The sequence below is a fragment of the Natrix helvetica genome, assembly GCF_964273705.1.
Source record: "Natrix helvetica genome assembly, chromosome: 9".
Lineage (NCBI taxonomy): Eukaryota > Metazoa > Chordata > Lepidosauria > Squamata > Natricidae > Natrix > Natrix helvetica.
In genome coordinates this window covers 1,775,281-1,798,882 of record NC_138560.1, presented here as the reverse complement: position 1 = coordinate 1,798,882, position 23,602 = coordinate 1,775,281, and the positions used below count along the sequence as shown (strand labels likewise).

At 51.6% G+C, this 23,602-nt stretch overlaps 1 protein-coding gene across 1 annotated transcript; it reads left to right on the top strand.

Annotated features, from left to right (window-relative positions):
* Positions 1–103: 103 nt before the first annotated feature.
* On the top strand, positions 104–20,785 carry SYMPK (symplekin scaffold protein). Its single transcript, XM_081961501.1, has 27 exons — positions 104–336; positions 1,126–1,297; positions 1,749–1,814; positions 2,437–2,490; positions 2,908–2,981; positions 3,425–3,551; positions 4,028–4,277; positions 5,326–5,496; positions 6,767–7,006; positions 7,125–7,279; positions 7,991–8,141; positions 8,521–8,728; positions 9,498–9,648; positions 10,081–10,316; positions 11,432–11,513; positions 11,812–11,925; positions 12,471–12,618; positions 13,320–13,480; positions 13,571–13,679; positions 13,778–13,878; positions 14,795–14,885; positions 15,086–15,187; positions 15,960–16,147; positions 16,857–17,033; positions 17,900–18,040; positions 19,432–19,734; positions 20,507–20,785. Exons 2-27 carry the CDS (start codon positions 1,184–1,186, stop codon positions 20,723–20,725), a joined length of 3,933 nt encoding a protein of 1,310 aa, XP_081817627.1. The 5' UTR covers positions 104–336; positions 1,126–1,183; the 3' UTR covers positions 20,726–20,785.
* The last annotated feature ends 2,817 nt before the right edge of the window (positions 20,786–23,602 follow it).

Below are 23,602 nucleotides of genomic sequence, written 5' to 3'. Positions count from 1 at the left end.
GCCACTTGATCGTCAGAGCTGCGCTACCCAGGGTGCCTTGCGGCCCGCGCTTAGCCTCCCCCCACCCCCCTTCCTCCTATTTAATGGAAAGGGAGAAGCCAGCCAGGCCCGCCTTTGGAGGGGCGTCCGAAGCAAACTACGCTACCCAAGAGGCCTTGCTCTTCGCGCATGCGCGGCGGCGCATTACTCAAGGCGAGGGGGATTTGCGTTTGCCGACTGGAGGGTCTTGCGGAAGCTTGGCTGAAAAATAAATAAAAGGGGAGTGGGGGGAGAGAAAGCCCCAGAAATTAGTTTTCGCTCACTGAGGCGAAGAAAAGGCGCTGCTCGGCTCTGCTGGTAAGAGGAGGTCGCGCTGAAAGAAGCCTAGCGGTTGTCATGGAAACGGAAGGGGCCCGTTGGGGTGTCAGAGCCCCCCCCCAGGGACGGGGAGGTCATCTTGGTGGGGGGTCGGGGGTCTGCGAAGGCTGGACGTTTGGGGGGCTCTTAGAGCGAGATGGCTGCCCCCGGACGCTCAGCAATTGGCCTTTGGGAGATGCTGGACTCGTACCCCCATCATCCCCAGCCAGCCTTGTATCGCCCCCCCCATCATCCCTAGCCAGCCCCCCTTCATCCCCATTTAACTTGTGTCCCCATCAACCCCAGCCAGCCTTGTATCCCCTTCATCTCCAGCCAACTTGACCCCATCATCCCCAGCCAGTGTATACTTCCATCATCCCCAACCAGCATGTGCCCCTCTCATCCCTAGCCAGTGTGAAAAGCGGAAGCCGCCCTCCAAAACAATCTGCCTTTCAGGGGCTCATCCAGCACCAGTGTGCGTGACCCTGTGGGACTCAGCGCCACAAGACCCAGAGCGTTTGGATGGAGCAGCTCCTGCAGGAGGAATCATCACTACCCATTTGTTAAATCTGTTTTTAGACCAGCGTTTCTCAACCTCAGCAAATTCCCCAACTGGCTGGGGAATCCTGGGCAGTTTGGGGGATTCTGGGAGTTGAAGTCCATACCTATTAACTTTGTAGAAGTTCAGAAACTCCTCCAGGATGGGACCTTTGCAAGTTGCTCTCTCAATTTCCATTAGTTTCTTCCTAGCTTGCCTTTTAAACTGATGCCCTCTGCTTTTATTCCCAGGTCTCGGTTTTCTCGGCTGGATTTTGTCTGTGGTCGACCTGATCGAGGGTGGGAAGCCATGGCGAACACAAGTGGGGTGGGAGACCCTGGCCTTTTACGGATGAGCATTGCCTCCCAGTTCTTTTCGGGAGAGGAAATGGCAGAGATCGACACCATGACCACGTCAGAGAAAGTAAGGCTGCCAGGATATGAAGCTTGAACGTTGCCATGATATGAGTTCAGGCTGGACCATCGTCTTAAAACCAGTTGGGAGTTCCCATCTTTGCCATTTCTTCCCATCTTCCTCTATAGCAGAGGTCGGCAAATAAAGCCCCCTTTAATAACCTGTGGACTTCAACTCCCAGAATTCCTGTCAGCTAGAATTCTGGGAGTTGAAGTCCACGGGTCAAATGCCTACCCCCTCCTCTGTAATTTGTTCTTTCAATCATGGAGTGTTACATTTGCAAGAAAGTAAATCATGTTTTTTTTTAAAAAAAAAATCAAACTCTTTTTCCATTCAATCTCTTTCACATCAATTATTAGGATTTATTACACCCACTAATTTCCCATACATATAATAGACTTCTCTGCATTTTCTCTTTGTTCCTGATACTGATTTTAGATTATTATTTTTAAATAACCAGGTTGTAGATTTGCTGAATCAAGCTGCCTTAATAGTCAACGAGTCTAAAATCACGATCCTTAAACAAGTAAGTCACTTTTTCCTTTTCTTGAATTTGAACCCAGGTTTTCTTTAGTTAAATGGTCCCCTCTCTGGCTAGCTGGTTGAAACACCGTTGGGGGAGCCGATGGCCTAACCTCCTCCAATTTAGTTTCTAGGTATTTGAATAGCCCAATGGACTCAAATTGTGGCCGTCAGTTGAGAATTACTTCTACCATGTAATTTCCGTTAACTTATTAGAGCTGTGTTGTTTCAATCTTGGCAACTTTTAAGATGTGTGGACTTTCAACTCCCTGAATTCCCCAGCCAGCATTCTAGGAGTTGAAGTCCACACGTCTTAAAAGTTGAGAAATGCTGTATTAGAGAATTAAAATCATAGGCAAATCCGTATGTCAGAGCCATTTTTGCATCCGTGAGCTAAATGAATTAATCTCCAGCAAATTATTAAGGTCTCTGGAGTCTGTATCTCCTCCCTGGACTTTTCCCACAACCTTTGTACAGGAGGGCGTTTGCTCCCATCAGTGTGGCTTGTGGCTGGCACACAGGAGTATTCCAGGAGTTTCATGATGCGCCAGGAGGATTCTTCCAGCTTTTCCTTCTTGCTTGCCTGTATTGTTCTTCATTTTCTTTTTGTTCCCCCTTTTCCCTAGGTCCAGGAATTGATTATAAACAAGGACCCTACCTTGCTGGATAACTTCCTGGATGTGAGTTGGCTGGGAATCTTCATAGGAATATCTTTTTCTCCCCAGTATCTGCTTTGTGGTTCTTCCTGCCCATAAGCTCCACCCCTGGAGGGTTTGAAGAAGAGATTGTACATCAGTTTGTCTCAAAGGGTTTAGGGCCTCCTGTTTGGCAGAGGGTTGGACTAGAAGACCTCCAAGGCCCTTTTCAACTCTGTTATTCTGTTAATTTGTGTCAACCAGAATAACCGACTGGTGGGGAAATGGTGGCTGCTAGAACTGGACTCAGCTCTTAATCTTCCTCCTTCCTGTCTGTTACTTGAGCTCCGTTCCAACTTGGCTCACAATGAGTTGTGTTTTCTGGGGGGGGGGGGGGGGGGGGGGACGGGACCGAAAGGCCAAACAACCATGAAAGCAAATCCTTCCCCATTTCTGTTTTAGGAAATCATCGCTTTCCAGGCAGATAAGTCTGTCGAGGTGCGGAAATTTGTAATTGGGTTCATAGAGGAAGCCTGGTAAGTCCACAGTGTCCTTTTCATTTATTTATGTATTTGTCACATTTAGAAACCACCCAGCTCTCCCTTCCAGAGGGACTCTGGGTGGGGTACAATTCAAAACATCAAAATGGAACATCAAAATGTAAAGGCAAAGATAGTTAAAATTGAGCATTAAAAGTTCACTAAAAGGCAGGAGGACGACTTTCAGCATGGCCGGCTGAGGAATTCTGGGAGTTGAAGTCCAGACGTCTTAAAAGCTACCAAGTTTGGAGACCCCTGCTTTAGCCATTTTGAAAAGGCAGGAGAATCTGACATTTTGAGCCTCATGCTTCCGAGGGAGCGACAGGCCAATTCAACCTGGTTCCTGAAGTGCTTCCTTTTATTTCTGTGGCAGCCGTATTTATAGACCGTTGGCTCGTCCTCTTTTGATTCATTCCCGTTTTTGCATTTGTTCTTTTCAGCAAACGGGACACAGAGCTGTTGCTCAAGCTCATTGCCAACCTGAACATGCTGCTGAGGGATGAGAACGTCAACGTGGTGAAGAAGGCCATCCTGGCCATGACCCAGCTGTATAAGGTGGCCCTGCAGGTGAGCTGCTCCCCAGGGGCCAAAGTCTCTTGTCTGCTCATCGTCAGTGGCAGGCAAGCAAGCAGAGCCACTTGTGAATAACAAAAGTCAGCGACTTTATTGTCTCCCGCCTAAGTTACAAGAATCTCCCCAGACTGCTTGCTTTTCCCTGGGAACGACCAGATAAGGCTCGAAGCTGTGCAAGGATGCCAAGCTAGAGCCTCACTTGACCCTTCCTTCCAATTTGACTGGGAGTTTTCCCGACATCATCCTCACTTCTTGAAATGAAAAGTGCAACCTGAGATTTGCACCATCCTAGAGAAACGGGATGGACCCAAGTGAACAGGACAGAAAAACCCTGGGTGGGAAGTAGGGGGTGGGCACGAGGGCAAAGGATTGGAGCAAGCAGCCTTTCTCTACCTGTGCCCCCTTAAATTGGTCTGACTAGTGTGCGGCGCTGCTCACGGACTTCCTTCCCCTTTTCTTTTGCTGCCCAGTGGATGGTGAAGTCCAGGGTGATCAACGAGATGCAGGAAGCCTGCTGGGAGATGGTCTCGGCCATGTCCAACGAAATCATCCAGTTGCTGGACTCCGACAACGACGGGATCCGCACTCACGCCATCAAGTTCGTGGAGGGGCTGATCATCACCCTCTCGCCCCGCATGCCGGAATCGGAGGTGCCCAAGCGACACGAGAACGACATCAGCCTCGACCGGGTTCCCACGGACCACACGTACATCAAATACAGTAAGGAGCCCCCAGTGGCACAGTTGTGGTGACCCTCCATCACAATCTCAGTTTCTCATATGGCCTCTTGAGAAAATGAATTGCCCGCCCCTGGATAGGTGTGGACAATTAATGTTTTTCAACCTGGACAACTTTGAGATGTGTGGGAATTCTGAGAATTGAAGTCCCCACATATGAAAGTTGCTAAAGTTGAGACGGAGGGGAAGAGACAGATTGAAATACCGTATTTTTGGGAGTATAAGACACACCAAGGTTTTGAAGAGGCAAATTTTTAAAAAAAAGTTTTTGCACTCTGCAAACCTCTCAAAAAGTCCCGTTTTTTTTTTTCAAAAAAGGGCATTAGGAAGCTTATAGAGTGCTCCTGGAGGCTGGGGTGGGGGTGGGGTAAAATTGAGCAAAAAATGGCCTATTTTTCGCTCATTTCTGCCCTCCCCAGCTCCCAGGAGATCTCTGAAAGCCTCCTACAAGCTATGCACGGCCATTTTCGTTTAAAAAAATGCTGTATTCAGTGTATAAGATGCACTCAGATTTTCAGCCTCTTTTTTGTGGCAAAAAGGTACGTCTTATACTCTGAAAAGTACAGTACTCTCTGACATTTGGAAGTCCACAGGAGGACTTTGGGACCCGTTGCTTTCAGCCTCACCTACCTGCCTGGGTTATTGTGGAAATCCCATTGGTGGAGAGTGTGGTGGTACAGGTGCTGCTTTAGGAAAAGCAGGGTACAGAGTTAATCAGCGGAATAATGCATAGTGTGATGGAATGTGGTGGGCCGGATTCCCAGGCGGGAGGGGCTGCATTCCAGAGGAGAGAGTTGGTGTGTGAGAGAAAGAGAGTGAAGACCGCTCCCCCCTAACAGTTCCCTAAGTATCGGCTTGGGGAGGTAGCAGACTGCTTTAGTGTGGCAAGATTCTGTCTACAGGCGTGGAAGAATAAAGACGTCTGCTTAAGGAGTCCCTAGGGCTCCTCCTGGGTTCTTGGGGCCTGACAGGCAACAGTTTATAAGTTGATTTCTCCTAAGTGCCCCTCTTTCCCCACCGCCAACCCCCAGATGCCCTATGGGAGGAAGGGAAGGCAGCCCTCGAGCAGCTCCTGAAGTTCATGGTACACCCAGCCATCTCCAGCATCAACCTGACAGCAGCCCTGGGCTCCCTGGCCTCCATCGCCCGACAGCGGCCGATGTTCATGTCGGAGGTGATCCAGGCCTACGAGACCCTGCATGGTAAGCCCGCCAGAGTCACTGCATCAGCAGCTTGGCTGTACACTTCAAGGGATCTAGAACGTAGAATAGTAAGAGTTGGAAGGGACCTCAGAGGTCTTCTAGTCCAACCCCCTGCTCAAGCAGGAGACCGTTTTAGACAAATGGGTGTCCAACCTCTTCTTAAAAAGCTGCATCGTTGGAGCAACCACAACCTCTGGAGACAAGTCCTTCCACTGCTTCATTGTTCTCACCGTTAGGAAATTCCTCCTCAACAACCTGTGTTACTAACTGAACAACTGCCGTGATGCACGTAGCAACTGTGTGGCAAGGAAGGTCATAAAGTGGGACAAAACCACTGTATCCCTTAGCAACAGAAATTCTGCGCTCACTTTTGGTTGTAAATCCAGGACTATCGATATACGTACTAGGATACAATGTGGTGTCCTCTGAGAAAGTAGCCATTCTTCGGTTCTTCAGATCATTGTTACAACTGTGGCGATGCACTTAACAAGTGTGTGGCAAGAAAGGTCATAAAATGGGACATTCTTTGGTTCTTCAGGTCATTGTTATTATGGCCTCTTCATCAATTTAAGCTGCAGGCTGATACTTGGCTCTTTTAGGTACATTTAAGGTGATTGTATTCATTGGCTCTCTTAGCCAGCTCCAAAGAGGGTCTATGGAGGTAGAACTAGAAGTCCCTGTTTCTCTTCTAGTAGTAGTCGTAGTAGTATTGATGTCAGAGTTCCAAATATCATCCACAATTAAATCAGAGTCCAAGGCAAAGTATTGCCCTAAGTTCCAATTTATTAAGAGAGACATGTTGGCACATCTGTGGGAAACCCGAATCTGAAAGCTTCCCGTTTTTCCCCACCCAGTTGAAAGTTCATGATCTTGCTCCCATCATCCCATGGTCCAATCTCCCACTGCCACGCTGGCAGTTCCACCCACCCAGTTCCGGCCAGGCTCAGAGGTGCAGAGACAAAGGATGACCTTGGGCTTCTAGGAAGGATTTTTTTTATTTTGACAACAACACATTCTGCTCCTTACTATTCCCCCTCCCAATTCCCCACTAATGAAACAGCATAGTAAAATAAGAGAAAGTAGGGCAGGCCAAAGATCCTAAAAGGAACATGGCTGCAGGCCTGACGATTGATTGATTGGCCTTGTGACCTTATCAACAGTTCCTCCTCTAGTTCTCTTCCCCCAGCCTATTTCTCCTGGGAGGGAAACCTGGGGGCGTCCGTCCCATCTCTGGATGCCTCACCTGCTTAATGTTCTGTCCTCCCGTCAGCCAACCTCCCTCCCACGCTGGCCAAGTCCCAGGTGAGCAGCGTCCGCAAGAACCTCAAGCTGCACTTGCTTAGCGTCCTGAAGCACCCGGCCTCCGTCGAGTTCCAGGCCCAGATCACCACCCTGCTGATGGACCTGGGCACCCCGCAGGCTGAAATCACCCGCAATATGCCTAATCTGAAGGAGCTACGCAAACGCCCTCGGGACGAGAGCGACCCCACGTTGAAAAAAATGAAGATGGGTGAGCGGTCTTTGAGAGGGCCTGGGGGCCTTGCAGGTGTAGGGGGGGGTGTCGTTCTCTTTCGCCGGAGACGGATGACGTTGAGCCTGGTTGAGCCAACTTCTCCTCCTGCTTGCAGAGCCCCCCCTTGAGGAGGATGACGAGGACAAAGACATGGAGCAGGGGGCGGTGCCCAGCCCCAAGCCCTCCATTCAGAGCATCACGCAGTCAGATATAGACATCACAGCCGAGTTTCTGCAGCCTCTTTTGACTCCGGATAACGTGGCCAACTTGGTGGGTATTTTGGGGGGTTTAGTTGCTGAACCAGCTCCTTGTTTTTCTGTGAGAAAAATGCTTGGTGTCAAAGAAGCCGAGGACTCTGCTTTAGAGCAGGGCTCTCCAACGGTGGCAGCTTTAAGGCTTGAGGGGTTCAGCTCCCAGAATTCCCCAGCCAGCCATCCTACCCTGAAAAGGGGATTGGTTGAAGCATCTTGTTCTAGAACCAGAACCAACGCTTGTCCCTCGGCTGCTGTTGGATTGATGCGCTTCTCGCTTTAGTTGTGGCGTTTGGGGAGAAAGCCGTTTGGCAAATTTAAAAGATTGTTTAAATATACTAGATGGATACTACAGGGTATTACATTTAATAGCTTTGTGCCCTACAGTATCTTGAAGGCAACTGGTTCATATTTATGACGGGGATTCCGGTCATTCCCCGTTGGCAACCTTCTGACAAGCCAAGTCAATGGGGAAGCCAGACTCACTTAACAACCGTTACTAATTTATTAATTGATACGATTCACTTAACAGCTGTGGCAAGATATGCCGTAAAATGGGGCAAAACTCGTTTAACAAATGTAACCTAAGAGCACAGGTTTTGGTTGTAAATGGAGGATTCCCTGTATAGAAAAGGGACAATCAAGGTTCTCTCTTCTTACCTCAACCCATCCCTTTTCCTCCCATTTTTCTTGGCCTTCTGCCTCTTCTCTCCATGCTTCCCTCCCGCAGGTGCTCATCAGCATGGTGTACCTCCCAGAGAACATGCCGGCCTCCTTCCAAGCCACATACACGCCGGTGGAATCTGCTGGGACCGAAGTCCAGATCAAGCACTTGGCGCGTCTGATGGCGACCCAGATGACCGCAGGGGGCCTGGGGCCAGGTAGCTCTGCCCAGGGAGCCTCGGAGGAGCCGCGTGGCTGCCAGCAGTCCGGGCAGGGAGGGAATTGTAGGGACTCTGTGAGTGACAGGCGGTCCCCTCCTCCAGCCCTTCGTTTAACAACCGCTCAAAGTCACAACGGCACTGGAGAAAGGGACGTATGACCGTTTTCCACACCTCACGGCCATTCCAGGATCCCCAGGGTCACGTGATTTGCATTTGGATGCTTGACAGCTGACTCAACGGTGCCCTGAGGTCACGTGATCCGGGGAAGGGGGTCACACCGGCTGGGGGATTCTGGGAGTTGAAGTCCAGCTGTAATCCCTTCAGGGGAATGGGGTTGCCACCAGTCAGCTGTTAACTCTCCCACTTTCCCTGGCAGGAGTGGAGCAGATCAAACAGGCCAAGGAAGCCGTCAAAGGAGAGAAGGTACCCAAGCCGGAAGGGGTCTTGATCAAGCGACGCCTTTCCACCCTTAACCTCGGCCAGGCCATCTCGGTGGTGGGAGCTGCGAGCCCAGCTTCTCCCTCCACGGAGATCCTGCAGGCCAAGCGGCGCCCGGAACCCATCATTCCTTCCACCCAGCCAAGGTGAGCCCTGCAGGACGGGATCCGAGAGACTCGGCAATAGACAACACAACAGGTGGTCTTCCCGAGGGACAGGAGACCGGCATAAGGGGGGGGGGGGAGGTCCTGGCCTGAGAAATGAGCAGGGGCTCAACCTTTGTGGGCTTCTCCTAAGGCCTTAAAAACCCTGGCTGGGCTCCCATGCCTGTGATGCTGACGGTGCTCAGGGCCCTCCCTCTGGGCCTTAGGGGTCACCGGCCAAGTCTCTCAGCTCCTCCGTGCATTTATTTTGGGTCTTTTATTTGTGTTTTTAGTTTTAGAATTATAAGCAGCCCAGAGTCAAGGGCTTGAGATGGGAATATATGGAAGATGGATGGATAGATGGGATAGGTAGATAGATAGATAGATAGATAGATAGATAGATAGATAGATAGATAGATAGATAGATGATAGATAGATAGATAGATAGATAGATAGATAGATAGATAATGATGATGATAGATAGATAGATAAATAGATAAGATAGATAGATGATAGATAGATAGATAGATAGATAAGATAGATAAGATAGATTTGATTGAGCAGAGCTGGCTGGGAAATTCTGGGAGTTGAAGTCCACAAGTCTTAAAGTTCCCAAGTTTGGACACCCCTGCACTAAATGGACAGTTGTACGACTACCCGTATGACAAGCTACTAGCGGAAACCCCCTGCATTTGGGGGAAGCCGCCTCCTCCCTCTCCCCCGCCAGGCCTCCCACCCCTCCAACGCCAGCCTCGCTGTGCTTGTGTTCCAGGCTGGCAGGTGCTAGTGGCCGCAAGAAGATCTTCCGCCTGAACGACGTGATCAAGCCTCTCACAGACACCCAGAAGGACAAGCTCAAACTGGCCGCGGTCAAGCGGATCCTGCGCTCCGAGAAGGCCGTGGCTTACAGTGGGGCGGCCCACGTAAGTCAGCGCTCCCCAAGCCACAGGCACCGGGCCACTACCGGGCCGTGGCCTGTTTGAAACCGGGCCGTGGGAGAGATGGGAAAGCGCCACCTGCGCATGAAGTTCCACTCACGCGAGCAGCAGAGGAGCATGGGCGAATGGAGCTTTGTGCCCACGGCCAGCGCCCTCCGCTCGTAGGAGCAGAGCTTTGCACACGTGCGCCAAGGAGACTACTGCTCCTGTGAGATGAGCCCCGCGCGCAAGGCCAAGCGTCCTCTCCTTGCGTGCACAGCTCCGTTTGAGTGAGTGGAGGACCTGCGCATAGAGCTGTGTATGTGCCCCTGCCACTCCCTCACACACACACACGCACACACCCTGTGCAAGCTGGAAAGGTGCAAGGGGGCCACTGTGGGCAAGCCATTGGCCTGAGCCCAGACTTCCCTCCCGCAGGACCGGGTGAAGATCCTCTCCTCTCTGGTGACCCAGTTTGAGGTCCCTCTGAAGCAGGAGATCTTGGCCTTTGTGCTGGACGACATCCGCAACCGGCTGGACCTGGCCTTTGCCTGGCTCTACCAGGAGTACAACGGTTACCTGAGCCAGTACCCCACCGGCTCCCTCAACAACTACGACGAGTGTCTCATCGGCCTCCTCTCCGGCCTGCAGGAGAAGCCCGACCAGAAGGATGGGTGAGTCCTGGGCCAGGCAGAGCCGGCAAGCTGGATGGGGGCAGGAATCGGGGCTAGAAAGCCCCTCTCTGTCTTGTTTGGGAGGGACCCTCGTCTTTTACTTCCCAGTTATCAGTAGTAGTCTTAAATCTCTCCGGTTGAAAGTGTTGATTTGGAAACTGGCACAAAAATCAGCTGAATTTCTTCCTTGGTATCCCGCCTTTATTATTTTTACAAATAACTCAAAAGGGGCGAACATGCCCCACCCGCCTTCCTCCTCCTGTTTTCCCCACAGCCACAACAACCCTGTGAGGTGATTTGGGCTGAGAGAGACGCACTGGCCCAAAGCCACCCATCTGGCTTTCCTGGCTAAGGTGGGACTAGAACTCCCAGTCTCCTGGTGGTTGAGCCAATGTTACCCAGCTGGCTTTCAGGCCTAAGAGGTGGCACTAGAACTCACCGTCTTCCACTTTCTAACTTGGTGCCTTCACCCCAAGACTAAACTGGCTTTCCTCGTTTTTCCTCCTCGTCTTAGAATTATTTTGAAGGGAGAAGAATTGTTTGCAGAGGGGGCTTCAGGTTGCTTCGCCTCCTCTGATAAAATGTCTTTGGGAAATGATTTTGAAAGGCTCCCAGTCAAAATGATACCCATATAGAGAGGAAGGGGAAGGGGAGAAGAGAAGGATGACAGAGGAGAGGGAGGAGGGAAGAGAAAGGAGGGAGGGAGGGGGAGGAGAGAGAGAGAAGAAAGGGATGGATAAAGGTACAAATATGGTGTAGGGAGAGCAGAAGAGCCAGTAATGGTTTTGGGGAGTTGATGGTAAGGTGAATTGATGTAAACATTTAATAATACAATATGATGTTGGCTATGTAATAGTTATACATCTGGTTATATCTTATGAAAATGGAAAAATAAAAAACTTTTTTAAAAAATGATATCCATATAAATAATTTAAAACCCTGCTTCCTCTGGCATCCTTTTTTTTAATCGAGAGGTTTGTAAATCAACTTTTCCTGGCTGAAACGGTGCAGCTCATCTTGTTCCAGTGGAAGCCGGACTTATTTTTATCTTCTCCTGATTGTCCACTCTAAATTCCTGACCCTCCCTGGGTTTCCTTCCCTCGTGCCTCTTGCAGGATCTTCACCAAGGTGGTTCTGGAAGCCCCCCTGATCACAGAGAGCGCCCTGGAAGTCATACGCAAGTATTGCGAAGATGAGGTGCGTCTCCCAGACCGTAAGGGTGGGCAACTGTGGGCCCTTTGCGACCTGTGGACTTCAACTCCCAGAATCCCTGAGCTAGACATGGATGGCTGCCTCAGGAGTTCTGGGAGTTGAAGTCCACAGGTTGGACTTCAGTTGTCTGGGATGAGACAGCTAGATAGATATGGCCCTATATAGAGAGCATAAGTTGGGGAAATTAATATTTTTAAACGTACTAACAATATTCATGGGATTTTTTTTTCCTTCCGTCTTTGGACCGGAACGCATCCTGGGGGTTTTCCTTCTGGGCTGGAAGAGCCGGACATATTTGGGCATGTCGACCCTCCGCGATCTGATCTTTAAGCGCCCGTCCAGGCAGTTCGAGTACCTGCACGTTCTCTTGGACCTCAGCTCCCACGAGAAGGACAAGGTGAGTCTTCTGCTCTGGGACAGTCAGCGCTTGGGCCAAAATATCTCAGGTAGAGCTCATTTTCCAATACAGGTAGCCCTCGACTTAACAGCAGTTCATTTAGTGTTCACAGTTACAACAGCACTGAAAAAAGTGAGGTAGGACCATTGTTCATACTTACGACCGTTGCAGTGTCCCCCATAGTCACATGATGAGAATTCGGACACTTGGCCACTGACTCACATTTATGATGGTTGAAATGTCCCAAAGCAAAGCCAGTGGGGAAAGCAGAGTTCACTTAACGACCATGTTACTAATTTAACAACTGCAGTCGTTTACTGAACAATGGATGAGTAAGGTCATAAAAGGGGGGGGGAACTCACTTAACAACCTCATAGGGTTGTTGTGGAGAAAATAGGAAGGCGCATGGGAGATGTTCACCGCCTTGAGTTATTTGTAAAAATAAATAAATACAGTGAGCTATAAATAAGATAAATAGAAGAAAACCTCTGGGTGGTTTTTGTTGGAGTTGAAAGTGACCAGGACTGGCCGTTCTTCTGTCTCAGGTTCGCCAGCAGGCCCTCCTCTTCATTAAGCGGATGTACGAGAAGGACCACCTGCGGGAATATGTGGAGAAATTTGCCCTGAATTACCTGCAGCTGCTGGTCCACCCCAACCCCCCTTCCGTTCTCTTTGGCGCTGATAAAGATACAGGTAACTGGTCCCAACAAGGAGGGTCTTCCAATGGGCACAAGTAACCAGATCTACACAGGGAAAGCCCAAGCTCACTACTTGATTTCATTCTGCCTATGATACAGGAATCTCTCCATGCTGTCTGCCTTCACACAGAGAGATGAGGGTCTATGGAACGTAAGGAGGGGAGGGGGGGGTCAGTTCCGGATCTCTTGCAGCCACACCAGGACTCGGGCCTAATTCCGCACTTGCGGCCTGCCCTCTCCTTGGCTGGGGGTGGTAGGAGAAAAAGCAGGCAGAGCCGAGGGCAGAGTTAAGCGTGTCATGAGCCTAGAATCACTACATTCCCACGAACAGTTTTTAGACCCAACCCCTCTTCAACTCCGTTGACCCTAGACGGGGGCCAAATGCAGGTCAAGGGCATTCAAGAAGGGCTGGGTTTAGAGCAGGGGTGTCCAAACTTGGCAACTTTAAGACTTGTGGACTTCAACTCCCAGAATTCTGGGAGTTGAAGTCCACAAGTCTTAAAGTTGCCAAGTTTGGACACCCCTGGTTTAGAGCATTTGTGGGAACGATTCTAGGCTGATGATGCATTTGATGCTGCCCCCCCCCCCCCCCCACAGCTCTTCTCTTACAGGCGTTCCCTGACAGCCTCCCTCCCTCTTGTCTCCCCAGTGATGGCTACCTAGCCTTTCCCTTTCCAACCTTCCTTTCCCTTGCAGAGGTGGCCGCCCCCTGGACCGAGGAGACCATCAAGCACTGCCTCTACCTCTACTTGGCCCTCCTCCCCCAGAACCACAAGCTCATCCATGAGTTGGCGTCTGTCTACACGGAGGCCATTGCGGACATCAAGAGGACCATCCTCAGGGTGATCGAGCAGCCGGTGAGTCAGCCATCCCTCTCTCCCCCCTTCGGGGCAAAAGGGCTCTCCTTCCCTTCTCCTTCCCCATGGCTTATGCTTCCCAATCTCCAGATCCGTGGGATGGGCATGAATTCTCAGGAGCTGCTGAAGCTGGTGAAGAATTGCCCCAAAGGAGCTGAGACTCTGGTCACCCGTTGCCTCCACAGCCTGACCGATAAAGGTAGGGCTTTGCCAGGGGGCCTGTTGGGCGGGGCTGTCTGCTGGCCCTTTGGGCTCCCCGGCTACTCAAGGCCACCATGCTTCTTTCTCCCTCTGCAGTTCCTCCATCTCCAGAGCTGGTGAAACGAGTTCGAGATCTCTACAACAAGAGGCTCCCGGATGTCCGATTCCTCATCCCGGTTCTCAACGGCTTGGAAAAGGTACCCGTTGCCTTCCTCCTGCTGTAACGCTCTTTCTTGAATTATAAGATACAAAATACAAAAGTAAATAGGAAAACGGTGGGGAGGAAGAGGGGGAAGAGAAGGGAGGGAGGCCAAGAAAAGAAAAAAACATTGACTTCCGACTCTCTCTCGCTCTTGCAGTAAAATGAGGCATGAACGTCAAATCACAATTTTTTGTTTTTTGTTGTGCCCTTTGCGGCCACCTTAAGGTGCATTACAAGGAGTCCTTGACTTACGGCCATGACGGAGCCCCAGATTTTTGCGCCCAAGTGAAACTTTTGTTCAATAAATTTCGCTCTGTTTTACGACTCTTTGTGCCACGGTTGTTAGGGGAATGACCGCAGCTGTTAAGTCACATGGTTGTTAAGCGAATCCGGCTTCCCCATTGCCTTGGCTTCTGAAAAGGTCACAAAAGATGACTCCAGGACACTGCCACCGTCATAAATATGAGGCAGCTGCCAAGTGTCCAAATTTAATCATGTGACCATAGGGATGCTGCAACGGTCGTAAGTGTGAAAAACAGTCCTGTCGCTTTTTTCAGTGCCATTGTAACTTCAAACGGTCACTAAATGAACCGTTGTAAGTCGAGGACTATCTGTATTCTCTGCTAGTGTCTTATTTCACTGTGTAGGGCAGGGGTGTCCAAACTTGGGAACTTTAAGACTTGTGGTCCACAAGTCTTAAAGTTCCCAAGTTTGGACACCCCTGGTGTAGGGGATCGGGGCCGGTACTTCTCTGTCCCGTGAGGACGTAGCAGAGAAGCCAAGGCCCTCCGAAGACTGACAGAAGAAGAGAGAAAAAGGCAGGGCTCACCACGGCCCATTCGCTCTCTCTCTCTCTCTCTCACACCTTCCCCTCCCCCCCCCTCCCCCCCACCCCCCCGGTCTCTTTCCAGAAAGAGGTGATCCAAGCTTTGCCCAAACTCATCAAGCTGAATCCCATCGTGGTGAAGGAAGTGTTTAACCGGCTCCTGGGAACACAGCATGGTAAGGACCAAACGCCCAACCTTTTGCCCTTGCAACGAGGGATGGAAGGCCAAGGTGGGGAAAGGGAGCGATGGAGGAGGAGGAGGACTTGAGTAGCTCTGTCAAAGCGAACAAGTGAGCCCAGCAGCTTCGTCCTCTGGTCGGTTGTGGACGTGTCTGGAGAATCTGTGGGCTAATTTCTCTCGCTGTCCTTTCAACAGGCGAAGGAAATTCCACCGTTTCCCCCCTCAATCCCGGGGAGCTGCTGATCGCGCTTCACAACATCGATTCCACCAAGTGTGACATGAAGTCCATCATCAAAGGTCGGTTGCCTCTGGGCTTCTGCTCGCCTTCCACCAGGTCAGGAGGGGGACATGGTCCCCTTAAAAGGGGCACCTGGGTGGGTGCTACAACTCCCAGAACGCCAAAGGCCGTACTGAGTGTCCCGACTTACTCGAAGGTGGATTGGAAGGGAGGCTCCGAGGCCACCATTATATCCGGTCGTGTACATGGTGTACGTGAGCCTTGGAGTTCTGGCATTGTGGCGGCTCCGGGTTTTGGGTTGCTGCCCTCTCAAGGAAATGCACCAACCTGTGTAGCCTCTTGCCTTGCCAGGCATCCAACCAGAATAACAGAGCTGGAAGGGACCTGGGAGGACTGCTCAGGCAGGAAACCCCGTCCCATTCCAGAGAAAGCGGTCCCGATTGAAGAGGCTGGAATTGTTATCACAGCTGAAGATTTGGGAAGCAGTGCTGTAGATGAGCAGGCTGAGCCCGAGGGAGGGAAGAGTCCCTTCAGGCCCACATGAGACCTAAGTCCAGCCCACTTTGGATTCCTTGGGCTCTTACCTGCACCGATTGGCTTGGGCCATGCAGGCTCTTGTCCAGAGTTCAAGTTTGCAATAAACCTTTACCTTCACTTGTCTGGGTTTCCGATTTCCCACGCTCGACAGATACCAGAATAATCTAAGATCACTTCAGCTCCCAGTTGGGGCTCCTGTTTCTTGGGGGGGCCGTTTGGGACACGCGCAGGGGGGGCCCTTTTGCACCCTCCTCCTGATTTCCTGGAGCCGTTTCTTTTCTTCCCTGCCCGCAGCGACCAACCTGTGCTTTGCCGAGCACAACGTCTACACCTCGGAGGTGCTGGCCGTGGTGATGCAGCAGCTGATGGAGCAGAGCCCCCTGCCCATGCTCCTCATGCGCACGGTCATCCAGTCCCTGACCATGTACCCCCGCCTGGGCGGCTTCGTCATGAACATCCTTTCACGCCTCATCTTGAAGCAGGTGAGTCGGGGCCCTTCAGAAACTGGGTTTCCACCCTACAGGGAAGTCCTTCATTTGCAGCCACTGCACAGCCCCAAACCTCCAAGCAAGGCAGCCCTGAAGCGAATTCTGAAACGACTGGATTTGGTTTGTCCGGAGCTCCCGGGGCATCTTGCAGGGGGCAGTCCCAGGAGATGGGCAACCCTTGCGAGAGTGGGTGGCCAAGACCCCGGAGTTTGCTCCCGTGAGCGTGGGGATGCTGCGATGGTCGTAAGCGTGAGAGCTGGACATAAGTCCCTTTTTCCCCAGTGCTGTTGTAACTTTGAATGGGGAGTCAGCCGAGGGTGCTAAGGCAAGGGCTGCCTGGAGGGCCAAAGGCCATTCTTCTCCCGAAGACCAGTTGGGGTTTTTAGGGCGGTGTGGCTCCCTTCCCTGAAGATCCTGGGGCTCCAAAGGAGAGGCTTCGTGTTGGGGCTGCCTTAAAGGTTAATATCAGATATCCCCCCCCCTCATCTTATTCCCTCCCACCCATCTTTTAGCTATGGTACGTTGCCTTTTCATAATGTTGTGCTATTGATATAGTTTTATTTTTTAATAGTGTAAAGTGCCCAGAGTTACCCTGTGATAAGATGGGAGACCGATACATTTGATGAACGAATGAATGAATGAATTGGATGGATGGGTGATTCCAATTGCTCAGCCCCGTTTTTGAACTCTGCTTCTTCCCCAGGTGTGGAAGTATCCCAAAGTCTGGGAGGGCTTCATCAAATGCTGCCAGCGCACGAAGCCCCAGTCCTTCCAGGTCATCCTCCAGTTACCCCCACAGCAGCTCAGTGCCGTCTTTGAAAAGTGCCCAGAGCTGAGGGAGCCTCTGCTCGCTCACGTCCGCTCCTTCACCCCCCATCAGGTAAGGGAATCACCTGTATGAGGAAGACCGAGTACATTCCCAGAATTTATCCCTCTGCACCTGGGAGGCCATTTGCCCTCTTTGCTTCAAAAACATCTCTCCTCAAATGAAGTTGCTGGGTCAGAATGAGAGTTAGAGTTAGAATTACAATTATTGGCCAATAACACAATGAACTTGTTTACCGTGCAGAAGCTCTCAGTGTACATGAAAAACAACAAAGTGATAATCAGAGATACCAATAGGGGAAGGTAATAGGAAAGATGACAAAAATAGTAGTAGTAACACACCCACACACACCCACACACCCACACTATATGGATAGGGATACGTTGGCTCAAGGGCTAGGACGCTGAGCTTGTTGGTCAGAAAGATCAGTGGTTCGAATCCCTAGCACCATGTAACGGAGTGAGCTCCCGTGACTTGTCCCAGCTTCTGCCAACCTAGCAGTTCAAAAACATAAAAAATGCAAGTAGAAAAAGAGGGACCACCTTTGGTGGAAAGGGAACAGCGTTCCATGCGCCTTTGCCATTGAGTCATGCCGGCCACAGGACCACGGAGACGTCTCCGGACAGCGCTGGCTCTCCGGCTTTGAAACGGAGATGAGCAGCGCCCCCTAGAGTCGGGAAAGACTAGCATATATGTGCGAGGGGAACCTTTACCTTACCATATGGGTAAGTATCTTTAGGCCTAAGACAGCGGAATGGGAATTAGGCATTCAGCAAAAGTGGATCTATGCTGAGATGTTAATTGAAAAGCCGAACCCAGAATAATCTTGCATTTGTGTTTGGGAGTCTTTGATATGTAACTAACTTCCATTTGGCTGCCTTCAGTCCTGCCAGTTGACGCGGTGTCCTTCTTACCCCCAGCAAGCCCACGTCCCCAATTCCACCATGGCCATTCTGGAAGCCACCAACAAACAGGAAACGGAAGGCAAAGAACTTCAGCCCCCGGAGGAAGGCAGGGGCCCTGCTCCACCCAGAATGAAGACCCTGAGAAGAGAGAGGGAGGTCAGTGCTGGGAGGACGGATTGAGATTGGGGGGCGGGGGTTGAATTATTGCACTGGGCCCAGGTGGATTGCACTGGGTGGCAACGGCAGGGGGCAAGAGTTTGGCAGAAAGCGAAGGGGGAATTGTGGGGGAACTGCCCCAGGAAAAGACTCAGTTTGGCTTTGGTTTGAAAGCCAAACTTTGGCAAAGGACAGAAGCAAAACCTTAAAGGATTTAGAGCTTTTTGGACCTTAAAGGACTCTGTCCACATGAGCTAAAGAATTACCAGAACAGGCTTTTGGAAAAGGATTTCCTATATATTTTCCTGCCATTTAAGCCATTTTTTTTCTTGATCCCAAACATTTTCTTCCAGATCTTTTTTGTATATTTAATTCCATTTACTTGGGTGCTGGAGAAGCTCCTAGAGACCGATCAACCTACAGTTTGATGCAATTCTTTGTTTGCTGCTGTTAAATGTACATATTTCGGGATGTTTTTCAGGTGAAAGCAGTTGATCCAACTAGAGCAGAGTTCCCCAAATTTGACAACTTTTAGACTTACGTACTTCGCCTCCCAGAATTCCCCACCCAGCAAGCCAAGAGTTCTGGGAGTTGAAGTCCACAAGTCTTGCCAAGGTTGGAGACTCCTTGTACCGGAGAAAAGCGATGGCCGAGCATGGGACATGCTCAGCCTCACAAATGGAGGTGCCGTTGGGATTAAACTAGCAATAGCCCTTAGACTTATATACTGCTTTGTAGTCCTTTATGACCCTCTCTAAGTGGTTTGCAGAGTCAGCCTCTTGCCCCCAGCAATCTGGGACCTCATTTTATTGACCTCAGGAGGACAGAAGGCTGAGCCAACCTTGAGCTGGTCAGGATTGAACTCCTGGCAGTGGGCAGAGTCAGCCTGCAATGCAGGCAGTCCTGGACTTAATGACTGCAATTGAGCCCCAAATTTGCGTTGCTAAGTGATTCATTTCTTAATTGAGTTTTGCCTCATTTTATGACCTTTCTCGCCCCGGTTGTTAAGCAAAGCATTGCAATTGTCAAGTTAGCGACATGGTTGTTAAGGCGCATCGGGCTTCCCCATGGACTTTGCTCGTCAGGAGGTCACCAAAGCAAATCACGTGACCTCAGGACACTGCGACCGTCCTAAATGTGAACCCGTAGCCAAGCGCCTGAGTTTCGATCGCATGACCACGGCCATGGGCGTTAAGTGTGAAAACCAGCCATAAGTCACTTTGTTTGCTGCCGTTGTAACTTTGATCACTGTTGTAAGTCGAGGACTCCCTGCAGTTCCATTCTAACCAGCCAGCAGGGCTCTTAAACCACCTGAATCGCTCAGGCCTGCTGGGCCCATCCTGGCTGGATTCTTGAGCGGATCCTAAAACCGAACCTTTCTGGATCCCCAGGAGGAAGCGGAGCCCCAGCCTCTGCTGCCCCGGGTGTCCCAGGACATGATGGCGCTGCGCCTGGCCCAGGAGAAGGCCCTGAAGCGGCAGCTGGAGGAGGAGCAGAAGCTGAAGCAGCTTCAGCAGGCTCGCCCGGCCGGCCCCCCCACCCCCCCGCCTGCTGAGGAATTGGTGGACCTCCCGGAAGACGTGCCCGAAGCCGAGACCCCCACCATCTTCATCAGCATGCAGGAGGAGGAGGAGAGCTTTGGGGGGGAGAGCTCCCTGCTGGACTCCAGCTTAGAAGGACCCTGGCCCACCAAGGTACCCCTCTCTTTTGGATTTTTGGATTTATTTATGCTTTTTAGTTCGCGCTTGTTTGTTATTTCTACACATAAGTCAAGCATAATCAAGACGTCTTCCTCCTCCTCTTTTACCCCCCCCCCCCCCCAACAACCTTGTCAGGTATGTTGGGCCGAGAGACCAAGAGCGATTGGCCCAAGTCCCCCAGCTGGCTTTCACGGCTAAGGTGGGGACTAGAACTCAAAGACCAGCTGGTCAGCGCACAGATGCCTGTTTTTTGGCTGTTTTTGGCCAATTTTGGGGCCATTTTCAGGCGGTTTACAGGCTCTTTTTTGGGGCCATTTTCAGGCCCTTTTTGAACTGTTTTCCAGGTCATTTTCTGGCCGCTTTTTGTGCCGTTTTTCAGGTTGTTTTCAGCCCCTTTGTCGCCTGCAAAGACCAGCTGGCCAGAAGAGCAGAAACCAGAAGAGCAGCTGGCAACAGCACATGTGCCCACAGAGAGGACTCTGGCATGCGTGCCATAGGTTCTCCATCACGGCCTCAACCACTAGACCAAAGTGGTTCTTTTAATTGCATAGACTGAATTCTTGCTGTCCTCAGTGAAAACAAATTGTCCCTTTGACTCCAATTCTGGGTGCCGTCATCGCATCGTTTCCCAGCCCAAAACCAGGTTCCTTCCTCGGATTCCTATTTAGTTCAAAACACATTTCCCTGAAATCCCCCGCTTGGCTTCCAATGGTTTTTCCCGTGTCCAGTTTTGACTCTTGACGGGTGTCATGTCACCTTCCTGCAGGAGCTGCTCAGCAAGGAAGCAGGCAGTGGCAGCAGCAGCAGCAGCTCAGACGAGGGGTCCTCCAGCAAGACCCCGGTCCCGGCCCAGCCCACCCCTGCCCCAGAAGAGCCGGCCAAGGACAGCCAAGCGGCAGAGGGCGGCTCAACCGGCCCTTTGGAGGAGGCACCAGCAGCGCCTTCCAAGTCCAGCACTGAGGAAGAGGAGAAGATGGAGAGCTGATGGGGAGGGGGGGAATGGCCGGGGGTGGGGGTGGGGGCAGTGGGAGAAGGGGAAAGGGGGGTTTCTGCCTTCTCAATAAAGCATCTCAGTTATCCTTCTGGTGCTTCCTGGGGTGTTTTTTAGAGAAGGAAACCTCAAAGGAGTTCAGCCACTTTCCTCCAGCAATAGGGAAAACTCTCCTTGCAGGCAAACGGAGGGGGTGGGATTCATGCTTTTGGCCCACTTTAAGACTTGTGTGGACTTCAGCTCCCAGAATTCCTCAGCCAGCTGGGGTTCAAGTCTTGGAAGACGTGAACCCTGGGCCTTATTATCCAACTCAAGGTGGAGAATGACCGTTGTCTTACCTGAACGGTCGTTCTCATGGCGCTGCGGAGAGTACAAGGATTGGGTTAACACAGCCTGTTTGCCCATGGACTGAGTAGATTTTTCCCCTCTGGCCACGCCTCCTTTGCCTCTTCTGGCTCAGTTTTAAAAACGAGGTCTTGTCCGACGAAGACGTTCTCAGCTCACACCTGTGCAAAGATACAATCTCGGTGCTAAACAATCACCCTGGGTGGGTCTTGTACTCTCCGCAGCGCCATGAGAACGACCGTTCAGGTAAGACAACGGTCATTCTCCATAGCGCTGCTTGGAGAGTACAAGGATTGGGACATGCCCAAGCTATTGTGTCCCAGGGCGGGAAGAAGTGACCTTGTCCGGAGCCTCAATAACCTGCTGTAATACTCTACGGCCAAAGGAGGCTTCGGCAGAGGCAAAGGAATCGATCTTGTAGTTTCTAATGAAAGCCGTGGGAGACGCCCACGTGGCTGCTCTGCAAATGTCCAGAATAGATGCTTGAGTCGCCCAGGCCGCGGTCGTGGCCGCACTTCTGGTGGAATGTGCCGTTACACGAGGTGGAACCGGCTTGCCCTGAAGGTCATATGTCATCTTAATGCAAGCTCGCAGCCACCGACCTATGGTTGAAGACGACACCTTGCGACCCAGGGAACCTGGTTGAAAAGACACAAAGAAGGCCTCGGAGTGCCTGATATCCTTAGTTCGTTTCAGGTAAATACTGACTGCCCTTCGCACGTCTAATTTGTGCCACCTGCGCTCCTTGGAGTGTTGAGGGCTGGGACAGAAGTTCGGGAGGATGACCTCCTGAGACCTGTGAAAATGAGAATTCACCTTCGGCATGAAGGCGGGGTCTAACCGTAGGATGACCCTGTCTGGGTGGATGATGCACAGCTCTTCCTTGGCCGAGAAGGCCGCAATCTCAGATACCCTTCTGGCTGAAGTAATGGCTATGAGGAAGGCAGTCTTAAGAGTCAGATGTCGAAGAGATACCTTCCTCAAAGGTTCGAAGGGAGCCGCTGTCAATGCCTGCAGGACAAAAGGTAGGTTCCAGGTCGGGTACCTGTGCACCACCTGGGGTCGGATGTTGTAGGCCCCCTTCAAGAAGCTCTTGACCTGAGGATGGTGACTCAGGGATTGAAGTTGGTGTCTGGCTAAGATGGTGGATAATGCAGCAACCTGGCGCCTGAGAGTGGCTGGTGCTAGTCCTTTGTCCAAGCCCTCTTGCAGGAAGTCCAATAACTGAGGGATGGACGCTTCCACACTGTCAATGTCCCGTTTGCTGCACCAGGAAGAAAAGGCAGCCCAAGTCGCGTCATAAATGCGAGTAGTGGCCGGACGTCTGGAAGCTTGGATGGTTTTAATGACGTTGTCTGAGAGGCTCTGGTCCTTCAGGAGCTGCCCCTCAAGTGCCAGACGGCTAACTGCAACCATTGGGGCTCTGGATGGTTGATGGCCCCTTGACGCAAGGATACCTGGTCTGGAGGAATTCTCCACGGTTGCTCCACAGACAGATCTACCAGGTCCGCGAACCAGGATCTCCTGGGCCAATGTGGAGCCACCAGAATGAGCTCCGCCCCCTCCTTCAGCAGCTTGTAGATCACCTGCGGGATCAGAGGGAGGGGCGGAAACGCGTATAGAAGCCCTGGAGGCCAGCTGGACCTCAGGGCATCCGTCCCCTCCGCTTGTGCTGACTTGTAGCGGGAGAAGAACCGCTGGAGCTGTGTGTTTGCCGCCGAGGCAAACAGGTCGACCTGTGGGAGACCAAACCTCCTTACCACCTGTGCGAACAGGTCCGGATGAAGTTGCCACTCCGAGTTGTCGATGGTCTGACGGCTCAACCAATCCGCACTCACATTGCTGGTTCCGGAGATGTGATCCGCCCTCAGCGACGCTAAGTGGATCTCTGCCCATCGTCCTATGGCCTCCGCCTCTGACATGAGTCTTTTGGAGTGGGTCCCTCCTTGTCGGTTCACGTGAGCCTTTGTGGCCACATTGTCGGTCAGTAGCAGAACGTGGTGTCCCTTCAGCTGCTCTGCAAACCTCTTCAGCGCAAGCCGGGCTGCCCTGAGTTCTAGCCAATTGATGCTCCGGGCTGCCTCCGCGCTGGACCACCTGCCTTGCGCCAGCTGACCTTGGCAATGCGCCCCCCAACCGTAGAGACTGGCATCGGTCGTTACCACGATCCTGTCGGGTTCTCTGAATAGGCAACCCTTCTCCACTGCTCGAGACTGCCACCAACTCAGAGACCGAGTCACTCTTGGTGGGATGCGAACTTTCCTGGTGGAGTTGCTGATCTTTGCTCTTTGCATTGGAAGTAAGAACCATTGCAGTTCCCTTGCATGAAGGCGTGCCCAGGGAACTATGTTGAGACAAGAAATCATGATCCCTAACAGTTGGGATAGCTGCACTACCTGCCAGGACCTGTTCCTGCGACACAACCGGATTCTGCTCCTGAGGTTGCGGATTCTTTCCGGAGACAGGGACACCTGGCAAGACACCGAGTCTATTATGGCGCCCAGATGTTGTATGCGTGTGGCAGGA